At 43.5% G+C, this 23,268-nt stretch overlaps 1 protein-coding gene across 3 annotated transcripts in view; it reads left to right on the top strand.

The window, feature by feature from the left end:
- The window catches only part of ESYT2 (extended synaptotagmin 2), a 78,779-nt gene extending 55,798 nt beyond the window's left edge, over nt 1-22,981 (top strand). Inside the window, exons 14-24 of one of the 3 annotated variants that reach the window (XM_044246935.1) lie at nt 758-859; nt 4,561-4,623; nt 7,816-7,890; nt 8,697-8,783; nt 13,236-13,385; nt 14,869-15,254; nt 16,314-16,412; nt 17,670-17,801; nt 19,416-19,521; nt 20,193-20,242; nt 20,339-22,981. In XM_044246935.1, the coding sequence (XP_044102870.1) occupies nt 758-859; nt 4,561-4,623; nt 7,816-7,890; nt 8,697-8,783; nt 13,236-13,385; nt 14,869-15,254; nt 16,314-16,412; nt 17,670-17,801; nt 19,416-19,521; nt 20,193-20,242; nt 20,339-20,384 (1,296 nt within the window). In that variant the 3' untranslated portion in view covers nt 20,385-22,981. The remainder of the gene's footprint in view (nt 1-757; nt 860-4,560; nt 4,624-7,815; nt 7,891-8,696; nt 8,784-13,235; nt 13,386-14,868; nt 15,255-16,313; nt 16,413-17,669; nt 17,802-19,415; nt 19,522-20,192; nt 20,243-20,338) is intronic. The other 2 variants (XM_044246936.1, XM_044246937.1) reach the window with 2 other exon arrangements.
- Nucleotides 22,982-23,268: the final 287 nt, after the last annotated feature.

Below are 23,268 nucleotides of genomic sequence, written 5' to 3'. Positions count from 1 at the left end.
TATCTTTTATTTAAAGCCTTTAACAAGAGGGAATTGATCATTTTTTTAATGCCGGGAAGATAAAGTTGAACACTATGTTAAATTACATATAATTGAAAAAAAAATTACATATAATTGTACTCTTTCTTTCAGAGAAGGTTTCTTGACTGACTTCAACTTCGTAAATTCTTATTTTTTCTTAAAGTGTTACCTTAACCTTTTGGCCAGTCTTCCAGTAAGAACTCTGTGACTTTTTCCTGATAAAGTTTCAACTTGGGGAAAGTTGTTCTGTTACTTAACCTTCCTACAGAATTTCTCATACAGTAGAATTTTTTGTTCTCAATCACAGTAATGTTTGTTATATAACAAGCCTTATATCATCCCTGCTGGAAGTGAATTTGTTGTATATTTTAGGATCAAAGAATAGCATTAGTGAATTGGCAAGAAGGAACCGGGCCTCTTTCGCACTGTATATTTTGTCATGTTAAACTGAATTCAGATGACACCACATAAGCCAAACAAAAGCAGGAGTGAATTTCTCACTCTATTAAGATGGCACTTCGTGCATGAAGTGTGCTCTGGCTGTCAGAGGCAAAGGGTCTTTGCAGAACCGCTGCTGGTTGGGGTTTATTGGAGACGGGAGCGTTGCCCGCCAGCCCCTGCGGCTCTGAGGGGCACTGTGACTCTGCCTCTGCGCCCTGTGTACTGTGCTGCCTGTGCGCCCATTGACTGCAACCCACCCTTCTCTGCTTTCTCCTCCTGTTTCCACTTTCCCAAGAGTATCTACGAGGGAAACTTTGGGTGTGGATACTTAAAAGAGAGGCGAGCGTCGGGACTAGTGTTTTGTGAAAATACTACCTCAGTCTATAGAGCACTATTTGTGAGTTCTCCGGCGTTCTTTCTTCTTACGTTTTAATGGAGACTGCTAGAATGTGGGCTGAACTTCTGTTGCCATCGACTGGGTGGCATGGTGTGGCATGCGTGTTTAACTTTCTTGCATGATTTCAGTTACCGTGTGTGTGTTTCTTTTGTGCTTGTTTTGTAAAAGTCACACTGCTGTAACCACCTTTGGTGACTACATCTGATGATGAGATGAACAGTCCTGGTGAGTCATGAAGAAGCCTTACGTTCCTAAGCTGCTTCCAGCCCGTAAAAAAGTAAAGACAAAGATTCTTGAGGAAAAGATGAAGCCATAATGATTAAAACAGATTTTCTTGCAGTTCATCTCAATGTGAGATGTAAATACTTACTTGCAAGCTTTCAAAAAACTTCCTTAAATCTACTTTTTCCTCCTGACAAAACACAGAAGTGTTAGTACATGGCTTTCCTGGCAGTGCCAGCTGTGCCCGTAGGGACGGTCCGTGCAGACAGTCCACCTGCAACCCTGGAATCTACTTCGCCCTCACATTTTCACCAGACCTCCTAAGGGAGGAAAAAACAGATTGACTTTGTGATTCAGCTTCTGTTAAGGAACTTAAAGAATTTCCAGGCATGGATAATTGAGCATTTCTAACCCTTATTTGGGAAGTTGATTCTGATCTCATTATGTCTGTTTCCCAGGGTCTTGCTCTGGGCCTTGATTCCCAGTACTGTTCTTGGTGCTTTTAGCGGGTGATTTTTACCTGCTTTGAGGTCAGAGAAGGTCACCAGTGGCTTATTCATTAGTCTAGAAAGTTACTCTTTCTAGACTGATTTAATTCAGTAACTAGTGAGATCCTTAAAGTTCTTTGGCCTTTGAATCGAATGGTAGTGCTTTGCATATTTGAAGAGTTTCCATTTCTATTTCCACATACATTTTCAGATTATTCTTATTTAAAAAAGAAGAGTGGGGCAAAACTTGAAAAATGGGTATTTTGTCCCGTTTTATAGCTGAGGGAAATCAAGACCCTGAAGGGTTTGGTGAGCTGTTGAGAGTCACATAGTTAGGAAAGGGTAACCATGGTCTCTATGGGTAACCATGGTGTTCCTGTTAAAGGCATTTTAAAAGTCAAAATGAGGTCAAAACGGTTGCCTATTAGCAACCATTCTCTGCCACTTTTTCATAAAATGATCTTCTGTTTGCAGTATTTCGTCGTGGTGGGCTGTACTGTAAGCCGCTGTCTGTAGACGGCAGTATGCTTCTGCTGCTTAAACCCTGTTAGTGTACAGTAGCTTCCCTGAGTTACTTTCTCTCACTCTGTAACTGCTTTTTAAAGGAAATATTTCTGACCTCATGTCAGGATTTTTTAATTGCTTTGTAATATTTAGCTAAGACATTGCTGGGTTTTCAAAACCAGCTTTCTTCCCGCATTATCAAAATCACATACTAGTACTGCTTAATGATTCAAATACAGGCATCAACAAAATGTTTTATAAAATAAATGTGAACAGATTTGATTGCCTGTTTTCCTTTTTAAACCCATTGGTTTTCAGTATGAAGTTAAATGTGTTTTCAGTTTTCCTCAAAGTCTGAGACCACTGGTATTTCTAATAAGTATCAGTCACCATAGACTCTTAGCTTCTACCTACTCAGAACACTGAATTTCCAACCCTGTGCGTGCATGACCACCAGTGAGGCCATCTGCAAACCTTAGCATTGCAGGACTTTCTCCCATACTAGAAACAGCCCCTTGACAGTACAGACTGTCAACACTTTGCCTGCCTTCTCTTGATCAGATTTTGGGCTGAATTTGAAACTGGAACACTGAAGGTGTTCTCTGGCTCCCAGTGGCTAGCTTTACAACCTGAGGCTTGCACAACAGCATCCATGTGCTGAGTACCTTCCAAGGGCTCTACCTGGGTGCCTCATTTCGGTCTCAGGCTGTCAGGACCACTTTTCAGGTAAGGAGACCGAGACTGTGAGGGACAGAGGTTAGAGACCCAAGACCGCAGCTAGTCCGTAGCAGAGCTGGAATTTGAACTCAGCTGTCTAGTCCATCTTAGTTTAAAGTGAATTCGTTATCACTTCAAGTTTATAAGTTCATAGATCTCTCCGTGAAGTTTATCTGAGCTGAGTGTTCACACTGTCATCTACTTTATAGATAAAGATGCTAACTCTGTAACGTGACAACCGTTGGGTTTGATGCTGCTGGTGCCATCTCACTTTTTAAAAGTACAGGTGGCATCGCTTAAAAATCTTTAAAAACAAAGCAGGGGCACCCAGCTGGCTTCGTTGGGAGCGCATTTGAGTGTTGGTCTCAGAACTGTGAGTTAAATTCCCACACTGGGTGTGGAGACTGCTGAGAAATAAAAGTCTCAGAAAAGTACAGGTAGCTGTCACTGCTTCCAATCACGGTGGATACCCCTCGGGTAGAAGGTGCTGTACACACCCAGGGCTCACGGTGGACTTCTCCTGGTGCACCGTGTGACCTGGCCTGTGTCTCCTTCAAGCCCGTGCAGCTTCCCACATCCCACAGTGCTTGTCTGGCACGCTGACCCTCACCACGGCCTCTCTCTCCATTTTGCTTTCGCTGATGCATGTCAGAGTAATATGTGCACTTAGCCTAGATCACATCTGTCCAAAGTGAGCTTCAGGAAAGCTTCTTACGACACCCGAAGATTATCAGGCCTCACACCTCAGGGCAGTGGTTCCCAGCCTCACCTGTCCAGGCTCCTACTAGAGGCTGATCTGGTGGGTCCCATGTTTGTAAAGCTCCACGGGCTGCCTCAATGATCTGACCTTTAGGTAACATTAATTCCTTTTGGCCAAACATTTTCATCTTCTCATGTGGCCCACCCTGCCATGACCACAGGAGCTAGGGCAGCTAGTTATCCATCTTTGTTCATTATGAAATCTGCTGTTTAATGAAAATGTAATAAAAAGCAGTTTGTCATATAAAGGCAATTACAACTAACATGATAAAATCTTTACTCTTAAGTGTTAGTCCTTGAAGGAGCTTGTGAAACAACTCAGTCTTGCCCTCTTGAAGGCAAGAAAGTAATAATTTTTTTTAAAAAATCAATAAAAGTAGGACATAAAACCCATAATAATAGAACTTTAAAGCCAGGACAGACTCTTGAAATGATGTGATCACTTCTGCACTGGGTGCTTGAGAGACCGGGAGTAAAGTGGAAAAGGCCCACCCCTGCTGGGGTTTTGCACAGAGAAGGTAAATTCCAGAAGAAAGTAAAGTAGCATCTGCTAGGCTAGTATATGATCTTGATTTGAGAGCGATTTGGGCATGTACAGCCTATTCCTTTGTAGTTTAGATAAAACCTGTAGTGTATTTATGGTTGATATTTGAGGGGTTTATTCAAGTAAAAGATAGCAAATACTTAAGGTGTCACTCCTGGGTTTTTCAAATCCCAAAGACAAGAGGGCTGGGAGTATAAAAAGAACAGTAATCCTAAAGGATCGTAGTAATCCTAGAAGAAATGTGTTTGGATATTTATAAAGGCTTATTCTAAGGTAGAATCTTGGAAATAAAGAATTTTATGTGCTAAAAATGAGTTTTACTGGTTTTTTGTGTCATTCTTGTTGGTGGTTTTCATTTAAAGATTTTTTTTTTGTTCTCATAAATTTTTGTGTCATTAACCTTACATAAACTCCTCATTGCATGTTTTATTAACCCTTGGTATATTCATTTTCTTCTGACTTGAAAGAGTAACCCATTAGAATTTAACCCTGATGTCTTGAAGAAGTCTGCAGTTCAGAAAGCTTTAAAGGTAAACTAATAGCTTCCCTTTGAAAAGTTAATTGAAACATATTGAAAGAGATGATGCTTTTTAACTCTCATGAGTCTGTTGACAAATTGCCCCCCTACTAATGTAGTAATTAGTTGTCTAGTTAGAGCTTTTTTTGTTACCCAAGAATTAGTAGTTAGAAGAATTTGTTAACTTTGAAGATAAAATTTATGAAGTACCAACATGATACATTAAGCCGTCTGTCCTGTTGGCCTTTGGCAGCAGTGTCTAAGATGGTTTTAAGTCATCTGCATTTTAATTGGATTTGAATTTGTGAACACGGTGAAATAGAAGATCTGTTTAAAAACTTATCCAGTTTCGAGATCATGATTTCTAGATATTCTTCCCTTGTGCACTGTGACTATCCGTTTGGAAATCACCTCTTCCAATATGCTGAGTTAGGGCCGTTTCTGAGTTGGTGACCTCATGGCTTCTGGTGCTGCTGGGTTTGGGTGACAGATCTTTCGAGAAGCTTTAAATTTCATCAAATGAGGTATATTGAAAACTAAGCTCCACTCCCTAAAACAACATGAATGTGTATTTTCTGGCTAAATTGTGAACTTTTCGATGAGTTACAGTGTTCTATTATTTTTCCTCTGATTTCTTTGAACATTTAGGCTTAAATATTTGGGGGAGGGGGTGGATTAAATGTAATTGTCTTAAGAAAACTCTATCCGAAGGAATCAGGAATGGTTTTAATCTGCTTCATGTAGGAAAGTAAGTTCAACTTTACAAGTGAGGAGGACAAATCGTGTCTGCTTTCTGACATAATATTTATTTAGCCCTTAACCTACCCTGAGATGAAGTGTGGCCTAGCAGGGAATTACTCCTTTGCAGTGCTAGTTAGCACAGAAGTTGAAGTAACTACTCCCAGAACACTGGAAGGAACTAGATCAGCAGTCTCTCCTCACCGTTTCTGTGGTATCTGAGGGTCACTGACCAGCAAGACATCATGGCTAGAGTGAAGGCTCTAAGCCAGACTGTCTGGGTTTGAACTGCAGCCTGGCCCAGCCTGGCCCACTCCCCAGTGTGACCTAGAGTGAGATGTTCAGTCCTCTGTTACTTACAGACTGGACGTGACAGGATCTTTTTTGGAGTATCGACTTAATAAGATCATGTGTGTAAAAGAGCTCAGTGTAGCGATTAATTATTATGACATTTAATTTAAACCTAACAACAAGGCTTTTTGGTATCGTGTCCATTTTTTAGACATGAAAATCAAGGTTCAAATAGATGAAATTTGTAGGTCTCAGTAATCAGTTGCAAACAGCTGAAATTTAATTCAAGATAGTCTAACTTAAAAACTCCTATTCTGGGGGTGCCTGGCTGGCTCAGTCAGTAGAGCATGTGACTTAATCACAGGGTCCTGAGTTCGAGCCCCACGTTGGGCATGCAGCCTACTTAAAATATAAAAAACTAAATGTTTAAAAAAATTTTTAACTCATTATTTTCATTATACCTGTATATCTGACTTGTGCTCCTGCGTTTTGAATATTGCATCATGGTAGAAGACTTATTGATTTTATCTTATTTCATGAAATCTCAAACATCATTTATTTAAAAATAGACCATTATTTTATGTACTAAGAAAGAAAAAAAGTTCCAGTTAGGGCTTGATAGTGTTTGTGTTTATTGGAAGGATTTTTATGCTTAGGATAAATACAGATTTTTATTATATCATACACAACAAAAGGAAAATGGAAGCAAAATAAATCAGTTAAATAAAGAACAGCTATCTTACCATTGGGACCTGCCTACAAACAGGTACATAAAGTTACCAAGTGTAAGTTTCATTCTGTTTCCAAGAGATGTTAGAAAGTTTAAAAGAAAAAAAGGGTGTCTGAGAACTGATAAGGTATACAGTAACTTTAGGAATGAAAGCCTACTTCTCCGAGATGCAGTAAGCCCAGAAGCAGCTTCTGTATCAGTGCAGTTGCTGTATCAGCAGCCGCTGGAGCTGAAGATGACTTGATTTCCCTGAAATGGGACGGGATCTTGGCCCGTGGCACCGTGTGGCACTGTGTGAAGGGACAACGCCCTTCCTTGAAGGCCAGACTATTGCCCAGCCACACCCAACTGTACTGGAAGTTCAGAAGTGGGATTTTCACGTACACACAGAGGACTTGCACTCAGCTGGAGCTCCAGGCTTCCAGAGTGAAAGGAAGGATTTCGGGGAAAAGTTAGTATTCTCTGCCACAGTAGTCTATAGCCTTGGATATTTTCTTTAACAATATTTATTTCATTTTGCAGAATTTATTCTCATCAAAAAGATGAACCAGAAAATAAATTATCACAGTATGTTTGAGCTAGTAACATTTTATTCCGATAATCATAAATTTGATGCCTGTTTCTGTCATTGCTACGGTGTTGAGGATTGACTCTGAAATTGTTTAACTAAAAAACACTTTTGTGACCTTCTAATTAATTCCCACTAACAGATATTTAACTGCATCTTCTTGTGGGGCTAAGTTATAAATAAACCTCATGTCCCGTGTATGTTGTGTTTTACTACGTTCTATCACCTGTCTGCTAAAGTATGCTTACCATTTTTTTTCTTACTCCTGAATTTTTCTCATATTTATATCTGCTTAATTTAATGCAATTCTAGATTGATGTTTGTTCTTCCAGTCAGAATTACTTAGGAGCTGGTAAGCAAGATTTGTTATCTGATAGCTACATGTTTGCACAGAAGATACTAAGTTAAAAACGTGAAGACTCTGATACTTTGTAGTACTTTTATTATTTCAGCCAGGGGACTGTTATCTGAATTGTACACTCCTACCTTTGCCCTTCTTTGTGTTCTGTTTCCATTTGCTGCACTTACTCATCTTCTTATACCAGTAAGCTAAGTTTTAAGAGCTGGAATTAGTGTTAAAGATTTTTGGAAGATTCCATTTTTCCAAAGTAACTTGCTTTAAAAATAAAAGACCTTAGCATTTAAAAATCATAAGCAAACAGGAATTTTCTTAATTTATCTCATGGTAGATAAAATTTTGCTTTGGGATATGCTCAGCAATTATTTTCCGATTAAATTTTTCCCAGATATTCCTTGTAACTGAAGTATCAGAAATAAGTAGAAATGACTATTGATATGAGCCAATAATCTCATTTTTAGTAAGCCCCATTTCAAGACGTATGCTTGCTTATTTTGTCTGTTTTTTTGTTTTTGGATAGTCAGGGAAGAAAATAAACAGCAATCCAAACCCTCTTGTCCAGATGTCAGTTGGACACAAGGCCCAGGAGAGCAAGGTAAGATTCTGACTAGTTTCCTGTGATGTCACTGTTGCTGCTCTAAGATGAGAACTGGCAGCTGGCTAATGGTGTAGGCATGCGATCGTTGATTTCCGTATCTTTCTCTTGTTTTCTCAAATCAGTCAACTCATAGATAACCATACTTCTTTATTGGGTAACAAATATATTTCGTTTCCTAAAATGACATTAAAAAATTATAGTAGCCTTTGCTTGATTTCATGGATGAATGACGTGGGATAAAGTTCTAAGTTTTCTTTGAATGCTCTGTAAATATTTTGTTTGAAAGATAACCAATAGTCCTTAAAATTCAACAAACACAATTCTATTCAAGAATCAAGGGCAGTGCTGTTGCTGTAATGTCTTCCACTTTCTTAATGTAAGAAAAGCAGTTCAGGAATTATTTAAAGCTATAGGCCATTGTTCACTTTTAAAATGTTTACAGCAAATAAAATCTTAAATAATAAAATAAAATGTTCACAGTTTCAGAAGCTTCTTGAGTTACCAGCGTTATATAGAAGAAGAGGTAGAACAGAGCAGACGAGGTCTTGTCTTTGGGATGGGCAAACAGTTGGGATTCCCTAACAGTTAACTTCCCCGACCCACTCTAAAAGCTTTGGACGATCTCTGTCTTTGAACACTTTTCACAATTAATACATAATAGCACATGCTCAGTAAATAAGTGCCTTGGAATTTAATTAAAGTCATCCTGAGCTGCCAAACACAGTAAATGAATGAACCCACCGTCTCGGTAGCCCTTTTCCACAGAAAGTATCACAGAGCTGATATTTGGTGATTTCTTTCAGATTCGGTACAAAACCAATGAACCTGTGTGGGAGGAAAACTTCACCTTCTTCATTCACAATCCCAAGCGCCAGGACCTCGAAGTCGAGGTATTTTATTTGCATTTTTTAGTAGAATTGTAGAAATGCAACCAACGTACGAATCAGTGCACAGATTTGAGAGTACAGTTTATGGACCCATCGTAATCGGTATATTTTTGTCAGACTTAAAACGTCACACTTTTTGATATGTAATTTTTTTTCAATTTTCAACTTTGGATGCTTGTTTCTAGTATCTAGAAATGGGATTGACCTTTGTATATTGATACATTATTGTCCTTGGTTACTCTTAGCCGTTTATGGCTATTTTAGGATTGCCTTCTATATGGCAGTCACATTTCCTGTTAATGATGTCACTTCTACTTCTGTGTTTACAGTCTGGGTGCCTTTTACTTCCTTTTCTTGCCTTGTTACCCTGCCGTGGCCCTCCCACTTCTGGACTGAGTAGACATCTCTGTCTCCTTCCCGATCTTGTGGGGAGAGAGCCTCGAGGTTTCACTGTTAAGTCTGATGCTTTTTCAGAAGTTTCCTTCTACTCCAGCTGCTCACTAGTTGGCTCAGCGTTTTTTCATGAATGGATATTGAATTTTCTCAGAGGCTTTTCTACAGCTATTGAGATGGCCATATGGTTTTTCCTTTTATGTTTGTAAATGTGGTAAAATACATTGTTGATTTTCAGATGTTAAACCTTGCAAACCTTTATTTGGGGATAAACTCAACTTGGTCATGATGCAGTATCCTTTTTATGTATTCAATTTAACTTTCTAAAATTTTGTGACGAATTTTTGTATCTTAATCCTGAAGAATACTAATCTATAAGTTTGTGTTCTTATGATGCTAGTTTTTGTATCAGGATAATGCTGTCCTCATAGAATGTGTTGGGGAGTGTTCTTTCCTGGCATTTTTCTAGAAGACTTTATGTAGAATTGGGTTTTTTCCTTACATGCTTGGAGAATTCCACCAGTGAATCCATATTGACCTGTAGTTTTGTAAGAAGGAGCTTGAATACAAACTAATTTCCATTATAGATACAGATCTATCTAGGTTATCTGTTTTTTCTTGATGATTTTTTATATTTATGCCTTTCAAGGAATTCATCTGTTTCATCTAAATTGTTGAATTTCTTAGCACAACATTATTCAGAATATCCCTTTAATGTCCTTTTAGTATCCTAGAAAGATGTTCCCTTTCTTGCTCCTGATACTGGTAATTTTCTTGTTCCCTCTCTTTTCCGGGATCAGTTTGGCAAGAGGTTTATCAGTTTTATTTTCTTCAAGGACCGTCTTGCACTGTTTCTATGTGAAAAGTCTGCTGCTGTTAAAGTTTAGAAAATTTTTGACCAGGACTTCACATTTTTCCCTGCCCCGGGTGTCTCTTGTGTTGTCAGTCGCATCCTGTCTTTTTCCATCTCAGACAGATTTTCCATCTTAGATTTTCCATCTTACAAAACATTTGCATCTTTTTTTCTTCTATGTCTTTCTTGTACATTCTCATGTTTAGTGTGAGAGTTTTTGATGCCTTGTTACTCATTCTGTCGTCTGTATAATTGCTGGGTCTGCTTCTATGAGTTATTTTCCTTCATTATGGCTCATATATTCCTGCTGCTTTGGTTGCCTGGTCATTTTTCGTTGTGAATTTTACATTCTTGAGTGCTGAGGTTTTGTGTTCCTTTAAGTATTTTGGAGCTTTGTTCTCATTTGCAAGTAAGTAACTTGGACACTGAGCCTGTCAAGGTTTGATTTAGTTCTGTTAGGCAGGCCCAACAGCCTTTTAATCTTGGGATCATGTGGCCTCGCTAATCGGATGCCCTGGTGTTGGGATTTCTCATCTCTGTTTGGAATGGATACTGTCTGCAGCCCTTTGTGCTCTGGGAATCGTCCCTGCTCCTTCTGGGGCATCTTTCCTGGCCTTGGGTAGTTTGCTCGCTCATGTGCTGATTGGCTGAAGATGAGGGATCTTCAGAGGCCTCTAGCTCTCTTGGAACCTCCTGCTCCCTGATTTCTTCACCCTTCCTCCTTCCGGGCCACGACTCACATCTCTCTGGCATCCTCGTGCCGTGGCATCCTCGTGCCGTAGTCAGGGCCTGGACACTGTCGAGGGGGCCGTCGATGTCAGGCTCACACCACGTAGTGTCCATGCTCTCAGGGCACTGCTGTGTCCAGTGTTCCATGTTGTGCAGCCCAGAACCCATCGTCCCGCACGTTTTGTCTGGTTCTTAAGCTAACACGGGACGCTAAGTTTAGGTCTGGCTGCTCCGTCATGGCCAGAAGTACAAGTCCTCCGCGTGTTTGAACATACGTAATGTATAGAGGTAGACACTTCGGAGGGTCCGAGCTTCCTGAGCGTATACCTGTTACCCTCGGTGGCCGTGTGTTCTGCCCTTCGCTCATGCTAGCTTAGCCGCCAGGAGAGCGCCAGTGCATCACACAGCTCGTGTCACGTTCCCATCGCGGACGTGTGAGCATGCCCGTCTGAAGAATCCTGGCTCCCTCTTTTTTTTTGGTTATGTCCTATTTCCCAACATTCAGTCTTTGAGAAGTTTAAGGGTCTCCATTTTCTGTTTGGCTTGTAGAACTCTGACTTTGTTCCTCAGCCCCCGGAGGTCGTGGGGTCTGAGAGGGCACGTCTTGCAGTGGGTTATCACAGCTCCTGGACTGTCAGTCACGCCCAGCTTCCTGTGTCTGCTCTCCTGTGTTTGCTCTTTTATATTTCTGCTTTCTGTTTCCTACAAAATGTGTATGCTTAGCTAATTGTTTATTTTGTATTTGTCTAGCTGATTTGTTCTTCATAAATTGTACTATTTTTCAAATAATCTATACTTAAAGGATCTTTAATTTTTTTTTTTAATTTTATTTATTTAAGGGACACCTGGGTGGCTTAGTTGGTTAAGTGTCTTGCCTTCAGCTCAGGTCACGATCTCAGGGTCCTAGGATGGAGCCCCATGGCAGGCTCCCTGCTCAGCTACGGGGTCTGCTTGTTCCTCTGTCCCTCCCCCTGCTTATGCATGTGCACACCCACTCTCTCTCAAACAAATAAAATCTTGTTAAAAATGCTTTTATGATTACAGTTTAAAAAGAAGTAAGCAGGGGCGCCTGGGTGGCTCAGTGGGTTAAAGCCTCTGCCTTCGGCTCGGGTCATGATCCCAGGGTCCTGGGATCGAGCCCCACATCAGGCTCTCTGCTCTGCAGGGAGCCTGCTTCCTCCTCTCTCTGTCTCTCTCTGCCTGCCTCTCTGCCTACTTGTGATCTCTGTCTGTCAAATAAATAAATAAAATCTTAAAAAAAAAAAAAAAGAAGCAATCAGGCTTTTAAATGTTCACGTTTAGTTAGCATCTTTGACTACTTACTTTCATAGCCCATGAAATCTCCAGAGTTCTTACTCTGTTTGGTTAAACTCTTTTGTATTACTGGGACGCCTGGATGGTTCAGTAGCTAGAGCATGGAGATCTTGATTTCAGGATCATGAGTTCAAGCCCCACTTTGGGCATGGGGCCTACTTTAAAAAAAGAATATATTTAAAAAACAAAGCTATTTTGTATTACAACACTCTAACAGGAATAACACCGGTTATAGAAGTAATGCTAAAGGCTCTTATTCAGGAGACAGAAATTGCCTTGCCCTTAAAGTGTATACTACGAATTTTCAGAACAACCAGGTAGATTTTAAATAGGAAGTGTTTAAAAGGCACTTAGAAGGGGCACCTGGGTGGCTCTGTCGGTTACGTATTTGCCTTCGGCTCGGGTCATGATCCCAGGGTCCCGGGATTGAGTCCCTCATCGGGCTCCCTGCTCAGCGGGGAACCTGGTTCTCCCATCTGCTGCTCCCCCTACTAGTGCTTTTTCTCTGTCAAATAAAATCTTTTTAAAAAATAAAAGACACTTAGAAATGTTCTTCTCTGTAAACAAGTATTACCAGTAGAAACTTGATAGACCTATCACCATGAATGTGTGTTGTCACCGTTTTCACAGAATTTAAGACATTTCTTCCTAATCTTCGGATTTGTGTAGACTGCTGCCTCTTAACTCACGGTTCTTACGGATTCTTGAAACACAGTGCTCCATCTGTGCTCATTATAACTGTGGTGAGGAGGTGGGGCTTGGGCACAATGTAACCTCACCCATCACAGCATTCTGAGTGCGTCCATTGTGTGAGTCATTTACGAGAGCCCAACCTTAGAGATGGCAGAAGTGTTTTTTAAAGACTGGATTTGGGGGATGCCTGGGTGGCTCAGTGGGTTGGACGACTGCCTTCGGCTCAGGTCATGATCTCGGAGTCCCGGGATCGAGTCCCGCATCGGGCTCCCAGCTCCACGGGGAGTCTGCTTCTCTCTCTGCCCTTCTCCTTGCTCGTGCTCTCTCTCCCTGTCTCTCTCTCAAATAAATAATAAATAAAATCTTTTAAAAAAAATAAAAAATAAAAAAAAATAAAGACTGGATTTGGGACACTTCTATGCTTTCTGGTCTTTACCTTCCCAGCTGAGTGTGTTCTGTCGTGTGTCCCTCAGGTCAAAGATGAACAGCATCAGTGTTCTCTGGGGCATCTGAAGATCCCTCTCAGTCAGCTGCTCACCAGTGACGACATGACCATGAACCAGCGCTTCCAGCTCAGTAATTCAGGGCCCAACAGCACTCTGAAGATGAAGATCGCCCTCAGGGTACTGTAGTCTTCGGCAGCACGTGGGAGAGCGCACGGGGTGACGAGCAGCACAGCTCACGCTCATGGGCCCTGCTCCAGAGAAGGGCAGAGGGCCTGGGGCACTCGTGTGCGGAGCAGAGACTACTGCTGACCGTTTCCAGATGCCCAAGGGAGAGAGAATTGAGGCTTGGACTCAGACATCTGCCCAAGTTGGTGTTTTTGATTGCTCGAAGCAGGCCAAGTTAAATTTTCAAAAGTCATTCAGAGGGAAAAATTAATAAAATTCTACAAGGTGGTAGACATTACAAACAAAAAAGTTTGTGTCTAAAATAGATAGTGATCCTTAGGAATGCCTAAGGAAATGTTCAAAATTAATGAAGTTGGCAAACAGATGAAAAATGCTCTAACTCACTAATTTTTAAAATGCAAATTAAAAAGAACCCACTTTTTTAAAAAATTAAAGGAAACTTAGTGGAGGATGCAGCATACATGGTCTCTTTGCACTCGGTCCCGACTCTGGGGACCGGCGTAGTTTCTGCAGGAAGGCCTGCGGTGTCTCCCGGCCATGAACGATAGAGCCCCTTGAACCAGGAACCCTTTCCCTGCAAGTCTGACTTTCAGTAAAGGGCAGAATGCAGAGAGACCTTGAACAGAAAGATGTCTGCTGCAGCTTTGCAACAGAGGCAGGGAAAGGCGGCGCCATCCCAGTGACCCCAGCTGCAGGGCTGGGAGCACGGGCTCTGCTCAGCAGAGTGCTGCCCACCCGGCCACGACGGACGAACGCCAGCAAAGCACACGGTCCGCGTCCTCACGCGAGCTGAGGAGCGTGAGGCCTACCCCGCACCGACGCTGCCGTGTGTAGTGACCGCTGGGCAGGGTCTCCTTGCCGCCCTTCCCTTCTTGGGGGCACGCAGCCCGTGCTCACCCAGCAGTGACGTCACCCGCAACTGTGTGGGAACGTGTGCAGATGGAAGAGGCTGAAGAGAAACACCCAGAAGTGGCATTGACGGCACAGAAGTGACACTCTGATTCGTCAGACTTCACTTTTTCTAAGCTGTCACATGCCATTACTCTAACAGTAGAGTGAGTGAACATATGGACTGGACCGCTCAGAATGTTCGTGCCAGCTTTTAAAGAAACGTTTGCAAATGACTATATCTGACCTCATTCAGGTATCAGGCTGTTCTAGTGTCACTGACTTTTTTTTTTTTTTTTAAGATTGTATTTTTTTATTTATTTACTTGACAGAAAGAGAGACAGGAAGAGAAACACAGCGAGAGAGGGAACACAAGCAGGGGGAGTGGGAGACAGAGAAGCAGGCTTCCCGCTGAGCAGGGAGCCCAATGCGGGACTCTGTCCCAGGACTCTGATATAGTGACCCGAGCCCAAGGCAGGTACTCAATGTCTGAGCCACCCAGGCGCCCCTAGTGTCACTGACTTTGGTGTGTGTGTGTGTGTGTGTGTGTCACTGACTTTAATTTTATGTTTATTTTCACTTCTAGGTACTCCACCTCGAAAAGCAAGAAAGGTCTCCAGACCACCAACACTCAGCTCAAGTAAAGCGACCCTCTGTTTCTAAAGAAGGGAGGAAGGTATCTGTGAGATCTCAGAAGTCTGCATCACCAGGCTCTGGTGACGGCAGCACAGCCCCGTGCACTCCAGTCATGGGGAGCAGCAGCAAGCCTGGCATGGAAGAGAGAACCCAGCCCGTGGAGGCCAGCCCCCAGGGGCCGCGAGACCTGGGCAGGAGCTCCTCCAGCCTCCAGACCGGTGCCACCTGCTCCCCCAGCCATGTCTCCGTTAAGGAGCCCACCCCAAGCATAGCTTCAGACATATCACTGCCCATCGCCACCCAGGAGCTTCGTCAGAGACTTCGGCAGCTGGAGAAGTAATTAGACACCTCCTTTGTTCTTTCCTGCTGCAGAGGGAACATCATCTTAAGTTAGTTAGAAGAACTTGAGGTGGCTTTGGCCTTTGGCTCACTGAGTCCTTGACTTTGAAAATAAACCTCCTGTTTTCTTGGACCTAATATTTGGCTCATTTAAGGATCAGGAAGCAGTGGGTAACAGGTTCCATGAATAGAAAAGGGTCTGAAGCTGTGGTGTGCCTGTCCTCAGACCAGGAAGACGGGATCTAGAGCTGATGTGTGCTCTGAGCACAGCGACTGTGTCTGTGCTATCACCACACGTCCTGTGTGCTTAGCGTTCTGACCTCTGGCTGTTGTTGTCTAGTGTTTGGATTCATAAATGTGCCCCTGCGTTCTTGAGAGGAGGCATACAGCTTCCAGTTATCACAAGCTTCAGACGTTAGCCTTTTCCTCTCAGTGGAAGGAATCAACTTGCCCTTTGCAGCTGTTCTTCCTGCCTGTCGTTCTCAGGGGTGTGTTGAGGAGTAGGAAGGGAGGCAGAGCTGAAATGACGCTCCTTCGGGGAGAGGGAGGGTGCAGGTCTGGGACCCCCACAGCACACTTCTCGCCTTCGTCCTTGACCACGTCCCCCGTTTTGGGAAAAAGAAACCAGTCCATTCCTCTCTCGCTTTAAAAGCAACACTAGAATTTTAAATAAGAAAGCACCTTCTCTCAGGAACCAAGTCTGGGGAGTAGCCGGCACGGTCTTGGGAGTCTGTGCCTCAGCCCTGAGAGAGAAAGCCAAGGGGTCCTGTTTTGTCAGAGAATCTGCTGGACAGAGCACGCAACGTGTGTGGGGCTTTGAGCAAGCGTCTGTCGTTTGGGGAGTGACAGAACCTCGGAGTCTCATTTTTACCGTGCATCCTAACTGAACAAGCTAAGTTACGTGGAACCCTTGCTTGAATTGTGCGTTCAGCTGGTTGATGGAGAGTCCAAAGTTCAGACTTTGTTCCGTCCACGGGCAGTGTGGTTCCTTCCGTGCCAGGGACACACGGCCTTCAGTTCTGAGGAGAGCGTTAACCTTATGCTTTGCTTCCCCAGTGGGACGACCCTGGGCCAGTCGCCTCTGGGGCAGATCCAGCTGACCATCCGGCACAGCTCCCAGAGGAACAAACTCGTGGTGGTCGTGCACTCCTGCAGGTGAGCTGGGGCCCCGGGCAGCCGTTACACGGGGAGCAGAGCACTGAGTTCTGGCCTCACCAAAGTCACGAGATTGTACCATAACCCTAGTATTCAGTGTTGTGTCCTTGCTTTGGTCTCGTCGTTATTTCGTAGGTGAATATCTTCTATTCAAAGCCATTTGGGCTGCTTTGTAATAGACTCTTCAGTTGTCATCCTGGATATTTAGTATTACATGTAACGTGGTAACAAAAATATCTTTTCTTCAAGTGTCTCTTTGGGGTTAAATTTCCAGGAGTAAGTTTATATCAATTCGAAAGATCCAGAAAAGTTTATGGGCTCATGATGGCATTGCCAGTCGTCTCTCTCAGGACTGTTTCTGTGGCATACCAGTTCACGCTGGCACCTGAGGGTACAGGTGTGCCTTCCCCCAACCCCCAATCGGGAACAGTGGTTCGTACAGTACACCAATGTAATAAGTGTCACATGAGATGCCGGTGTTGCTATAATTTGTATCTGATTAGTGATGACAGTGCGCAGCCAACTAATTATTTCCTTTTTAGGTAACTTGTCTTACGTTTACGATATAAATGTATGACATAAATATTTGGATCTTGCAAAAGACTTTTAGAAACATAGGAAGTTGAAATTAGTGACATTTAGAAAACTGTGTAAGTGTAGGGTTCCATTTCGCACCTGTTTCTTGAGCACCTTATGTACTCTTGCGGTGAGAGAATTACCGTTTCACCAAATAATCCCCAGCTAGATTTTCAAGCTGATCAGTAAGAAAATAATTTGAAGTGATTGCATGTAATTAAGTGCCGGACTGTGTCTGGCTCAGGCCAGTTGTCCTTAGAGCAGAGCAGCGAGGGCCGCACAGAGGAGGTGAAAGGTTCGGGTGAGCGAAGGGCGGAGAGGAGGGAGCCGCTGAGCTGGCCCCAAGGAGGGCGTGGCCTCGCTGGGGTCTGCCAAGGGCTGCTTCCCCCAGCCAGAAGGAAGGCCTCTCCCTCCCTGGGAGAAGACACAGTGTAAGTACGTTAAAGTAGAGCAAGGTACCAGAATGTCCCCCAAATACTGGGCTCGGGAGATGGAGGCAGAAGTCGCCTCCGCCAGCGGGCGAGCCCAGGGTGAAGACAGGTGAAGACAGAAGCGCACTTTGCTCCGTCGTGCTTCTCAGTGTTTGAGTAAATGGGAAATCAGAACTGTGAACTTGAGCATGACGCTTACTGTCACTTTCCCGGATTCTAATATCTAGTGTTCTCTGGTTTGTGTCATAAGAAATCTCATTGCCTTCTCTGAAGATGGCTCTGACCCCTATGTCCGCATGTATTTGTTACCAGACAAGAGGAGATCAGGAAGGAGAAAAACACACGTGTCAAAGAAAACACTGAACCCCGTGTTTGACCAGAGGTATGACACTGACTCGGGGTGGGGTGGGGCACAGCCTCTTGATTCCTCAGATCGGGAAGGCTTGATCAATACCTTTGAATGACTGGTGCATTCAGACCAACACCGTGTTGCAAAGTGTCTGTGAAGAGCTCCACATTAGCGCCCACAGACTAGCCAGACTTATTGCATAAATAAACATGTTGAACTTCATCTAGAAGCACCATACCTAGGAAGTCCAAGCTGTGGACACTGTGGAAGAGAGACTCATGATTGAGGACCTTAAAGAACTTTATTTTGTGGGGTTGTATCTTTTGGTTTTTGAGTTATAAATAAAAACTTGAGAATTAAAAATTTTTTCCTTCACATTTTTATTTAAATTCTAGTTAGTGAACATATAGTGTAATTACAGTTTCAGGAGTAGAATTGAGTGGTTCATCACTTACCTACAAGACCCAATGCTTGATTTTAAATTTTATTTTAAAAAACAATAGTAAACCTATAACATCGTAAAATGTTTTCTGAAAAACAACTAGTTTCCAAAGCAATTAAAAAAATATGTATATAAATAAATGTCATTATTGTTTAACATTTTTGCAGATCTCTTTAAAGGTTTGTCCTGGTAAATGTCATGCTGCTGGTGCTGGCATCTGATGTGCTCATCTCCAGAGAGGGTCTGGGGAGGGGGCCTCTAGAGTCCTCAGGCCCCCCGTACGTAAACCTCAGTCTGTGCAGACTGGGTGTCGCATGTCACAGCTCTGTAGCTAAAAATCCACTAGCGTTTTGGGAAATCAAAGTCCGGTGGTGTCAAAGTATCTGTCACTTCTGTTTACATTTATCTTTAAAGGCACTGGTCGTAACTTCACGCCAACCATTCTGTTTAACCACGGTCGTAAACGGGCAGGTGCGCCAAGTCCTGGTGCGGGCGTGTTTTGACCGTGCTCTCGCTTACCTCGAAGCCTGTAAGGGTTCTCCACCTGCAAGCCTGGGTTTCTGGCTGCTGCTGCCCCATGCAGAGGCCAGCTGCATTCCAACCATGGCCCTGCAGGGCCTCAGGCTCTCTGTCCTCTGCTTTGCCAGAGACCCTGCCTCACAACAGCCAGGCACCAGCCAGCTTTGAAGACTTGGTGCCCTGGATGCATTTTAGTTCGTGGCAACTGACTTCAGCCATTAAAATGTGCACTGCAGACCTGTCCCTTCCATGTGCATGTCACTTAGTTCGCTCACCCAGGGGTGGTGGTTCGTGCTCTGTAGTCTTTAGGCCTGGATGATGAACTTGTGTGGACCCCCGATGTGTCCTGTAAACATCCCCAGTGTGCCCCGCCCCCCACCACGTTGCTGTAACTGTTATAAACACAGCATCCCTCCCTCACGTGAGGGGGCCACGGGCACTAGGGCCTTTCCCCTACTTAACGGTGCGAGAGTCCCCACGTATGTTTGGAAAATAATGGGAAAAATTTGTTTTTGAGTTTTTAGGAAATGCCAGATCCAAACACTGAACAGAGCTCAATTGTGTAATAAAAAATCAACATAACATTTGGAACTGTCTCATCAGCAGAAATGTCATTTTTTAGTTAAAATAAAATACCGTAAAGTTACTGGGGAAATTTAAGGAAGGTCCTCTTTTTTCCACGTCAGCTTTGATTTCAGTGTTTCGTTACCAGAAGTGCAGAGGAGGACATTGGACGTGGCAGTGAAGAACAGCGGTGGTTTCCTGTCCAAAGACAAAGGGCTTCTTGGCAAAGTAAGCTTGGGAATAGCCTTGGTCAGTGCCTATATTTTATGAACATTAAACTCTTACCCAAAATGCATTTTTTTTAAGACCATACTTAAATAAGTAGAAAAGGGTAAACTTCCTTTGTAATTATGCTTCTTCATAAAATAGTAGACTGTGGAAGACTGTGCTGTTTAAAACCTTGAGGACGTCCTGAAGGTTATTTTTACATATTCATATAGTTAGCATATTACTCACCTAACAGATTAGTGGCTTTATTTTCTGAATTTATTCTAGTCTTTGTCTAAATTCACATGTAACTCCTGCATAAGATTATATGTTCTTTAATATTAAATACACACAGAGGTCAGGTTAGGGAAGAGGGAGTTTTCGGTTAGAGCTCCCGGTGACGGTGATCTGTACCAGCCGTGCTGCTGTTAGTGGCACCTGCGCCAGGATTTCTGTGACTCGTCAGCACTGAGTCTTAGCAGAACTTTGAGACTGCTGGGTACAGGGTGGGGCTCTTGGATGTGACCCGCCGTATCATTCACAGGGGTCCTAGCGCCCAGAACACGACCGGGAAAGCCTCAAGATAGCAGAGAGTGGAGTTCCGTGCTGAGGCAGGGGGAGGCTGGGAGGATTTGGGGGCGTGTGCGCAGGGGCTGCTCCTCCCACTGTGACTAGTGTCGTTCTGTCCACAGGTGTTGGTCGGTCTGGCGTCCGAAGAACTAGCCAGGGGTTGGACCCAGTGGTGAGTGTCCCACCGCAGATGAGCCCTGTGTGTTTCCTTCACAGCACTGTCCCCAGCTGACCTCAGGTCTGTCCTCCTCTCCCTGTGCACCCCTAGGTACGACCTCACAGAAGATGGCACGAGACCACACGTGGTGACGTAGTCCATCTGGCGCGAGGAGCCTGCCCCGGTGTCCCCACCCACCCTGTGTGCTCAGAGCGCACCCTCCCGCACATGTACCAATACTGGTTTTATAATTTCACTGTATTTAGTTATATAAATCTTCATAGTTTTATAAACCATGTTGACATTTTAGGCATATTTGGCCAATATTATCGTTAGATTTTATATGTTTAATTTTCTCTAGTATTTCACCTGTTACAATAGTGTGTAATAGGGTAGCAGTTAGTTACTGTGTCACATAAAGAGGTTTGTCTGTTTTCTCTGCCAGGAACCAGATGTATGTATGTGCTTTACTGTTGCCTTGTTTTGTACACACTGGGGTACACTATGCCATGTAAATAGACTATTTTTTATAATCTCTACATGCTGGTTTGAATTCCGAAGAAAATGGATTAAGGAAATATATTTTTTTTTCTTCTAAAATGTATTAAATTCTTATGACAGATAATCACTTTGTCTTCGCAGGGTAAAGTTCTCAGTGACCAGTTTTATGGTGTTTCTTATTAAAAAGGCTAAAAGTTTAAATATTAGTATCTTTCTGCCCATCATGAATGATGAAAGTATTCCAAATACTACCAGTTTCTTAAAGATGTCTCGTTGAGAGTTGAGTGCGTATTGGGAAGAGTGGAGCTGAGTAATGCAGAATGCGAAGGGCGTTGCCATGATCCATGAATCGTGGGGCCCTAGTTTGAAATTTCTTATGCAAAATGAAACGTCTTAAGTTTATTTTTAATTGCTTGATACAAGTTATTCACGAAGTAGTACACAGATACACAGTTACACTCCCTAAAATAGAACACAGATTTTCAGTGTTTTCCCAGCCTGTGAAGACAGGCTCACGTGGTCACCATGAAGTGTGTGGGGTGGGTCTTAAGTAGGCGGGAAGTCGGTTTGAAAACCAACAGCTCATCCATCCGGCCATCGGTGCCACGTTGTCCATCGGATTCCCTGCGCGAGGCTGCCGGCTGCTGGGCCGAGGGCTCCGGCTCCGCGGCTGGTGATTGTAAATGACCATTTCCTGAGCCTCCTCACTTTATGCCATGACTGACCTCAGTACTGGGATATTGTTATACAGCTTTGGTTTGCGTTATTTGTTTCCTTTTGGGTTAGTATAGCATGTTCACGTGCCCAAGTCGTGTCGTTGGCTGAGCGCGTCTCTGAGAAGCGTCTGATGCAAAGGACTTCCTTCGCCATGAGAACATTCTGGAGCCGTGTACTCGGAGACCGAGGGAGTGGAACTCGGTGGCCGGACCTGGAGAGCTCATGGACTCACGGACTGCTCGTGTGACCAAAATACCAAAGTGCCTGTGGTGGGCGCTGGTGTGACTTCTGCACACTCCTGCCTTCCGGCGATTTCACGTTGGTTTTAACTGACGCGTGGAACCATGGGTTTGTTCATAATGGAGTCTGTAGTTCACGGCACTTTTCACGTCATCGTAAAGACTGCATAACCTCACCGTTTCCTAGTTAGTGAAACCTCACTGTCAGCCGTGTCCAATGTTCATGTACAGGAGGGAGTTTATTAATGTTTCAGTGCACACACGAACTAGGAGCACACAAATTAGCTGTGGTGTTTTAGTAGTGTGGTGCAGGCAGGGAACTACTTACTAAATCTGGTTGCCCGCCCATGGTATTAGATTTGTTTTCTTCATTCAGTCTGTTGAAGGGCTTCTGGCATGATCTGTAAGAGAGAACTGCTCACTGAAATGCTTCATACCAATGCTTTTTACCAACACCCTAAACATTGGGGTTTTGCAGTCATGTGCTCACCTGTTTGGTACATATTTACCGTATGGATTTATTTTATTTAACAAATGAGACAAAGTAAATACAATGAAAGGTGGAAAGCCAGTTAGCAGCATGACACGGGCCTTGTGACCCAGGGGCCGGGGAGCCTGGAGACAGACCCTTCTGTAGGTTCCGAGGCCTCTGGCAGCAGACTTTGTTCTGTTCTGCTGGAAAGGAAAGGAAAAAAGGAAAGGGACTATTCTAAAGACGTAAAACGCTTCCCGAGGTGATTCCGTCCTGTGGCAACGTGAGCATTTACCGAGAAGCTCTTCTGTCCCGTGGGGAGGGGCGAGAATGACCGCTGAGGCCAGACTCGGCGCTCCAGGATCCTGGAGTGGAGAACACTTGAGTCCTCAAAATGTTCATCACTGGTTCTTAATAATCAATTCGTCCAGGAAAAGGGAACGTTAACTTTTCTATATTGAGCCAAACCAATGGGAGGAAAATTAAATGGATTTGAATTCTGTTAGTTTGTACATGTGGGTTGCTTATCCTGTGCCTTAAAATATGGAAGTGTGGCAGTGGTGTTTTCAGGTTTCAGATCACAGCTGTACGCACTGCAAAGTACATTCTGCCCTAGGAGAGTTCGTGTCGCTGACACGCTTCAGCAGGAGGTCAGCCCTTCAGGAACCGTGCGACCAGCGTGTGTGTGTTTACACTCTGGTCGCTGCCCGCTGCAAGTGGGAAACAGAGGGGGTTTTTTAATTATTATTATAGAATGTCCTTTTTGATCAACTAATTTTACATGACAATGCATGTATTTATTCAATAAACTTGTATGTTACCTAACTTGTGATTTTTCTTTTGTCTTTTGAAGTGAAGTTTTCAGTGTGGGATCAAATATTTTGAAAAGTAGATACAGTACATTATTTATACGTTCTGTGTTTGAATTCTTTCATTTCCAAAAGAACATGAGGTCACTGATACTAGGCCTCTTGTTCCATCTTCATGACCAAGGTGGGGCTCAACCCCACAACGCTGAGACGGAGAGTCAGATGCTTCACCAGCCAGGCCGGCCAGGCACCCCCTCTTGTTCCCATCGTTGTTTTTTTTAAGATTTTATTTATTTATTTGAC

This window comes from Neovison vison, chromosome 4 (genome assembly GCF_020171115.1).
Source record: "Neovison vison isolate M4711 chromosome 4, ASM_NN_V1, whole genome shotgun sequence".
NCBI classification, from domain to species: domain Eukaryota; kingdom Metazoa; phylum Chordata; class Mammalia; order Carnivora; family Mustelidae; genus Neogale; species Neogale vison.
The sequence above is the reverse complement of the archived record's forward strand: the minus strand, read 5'-3'. Positions and strand labels throughout refer to the sequence as shown.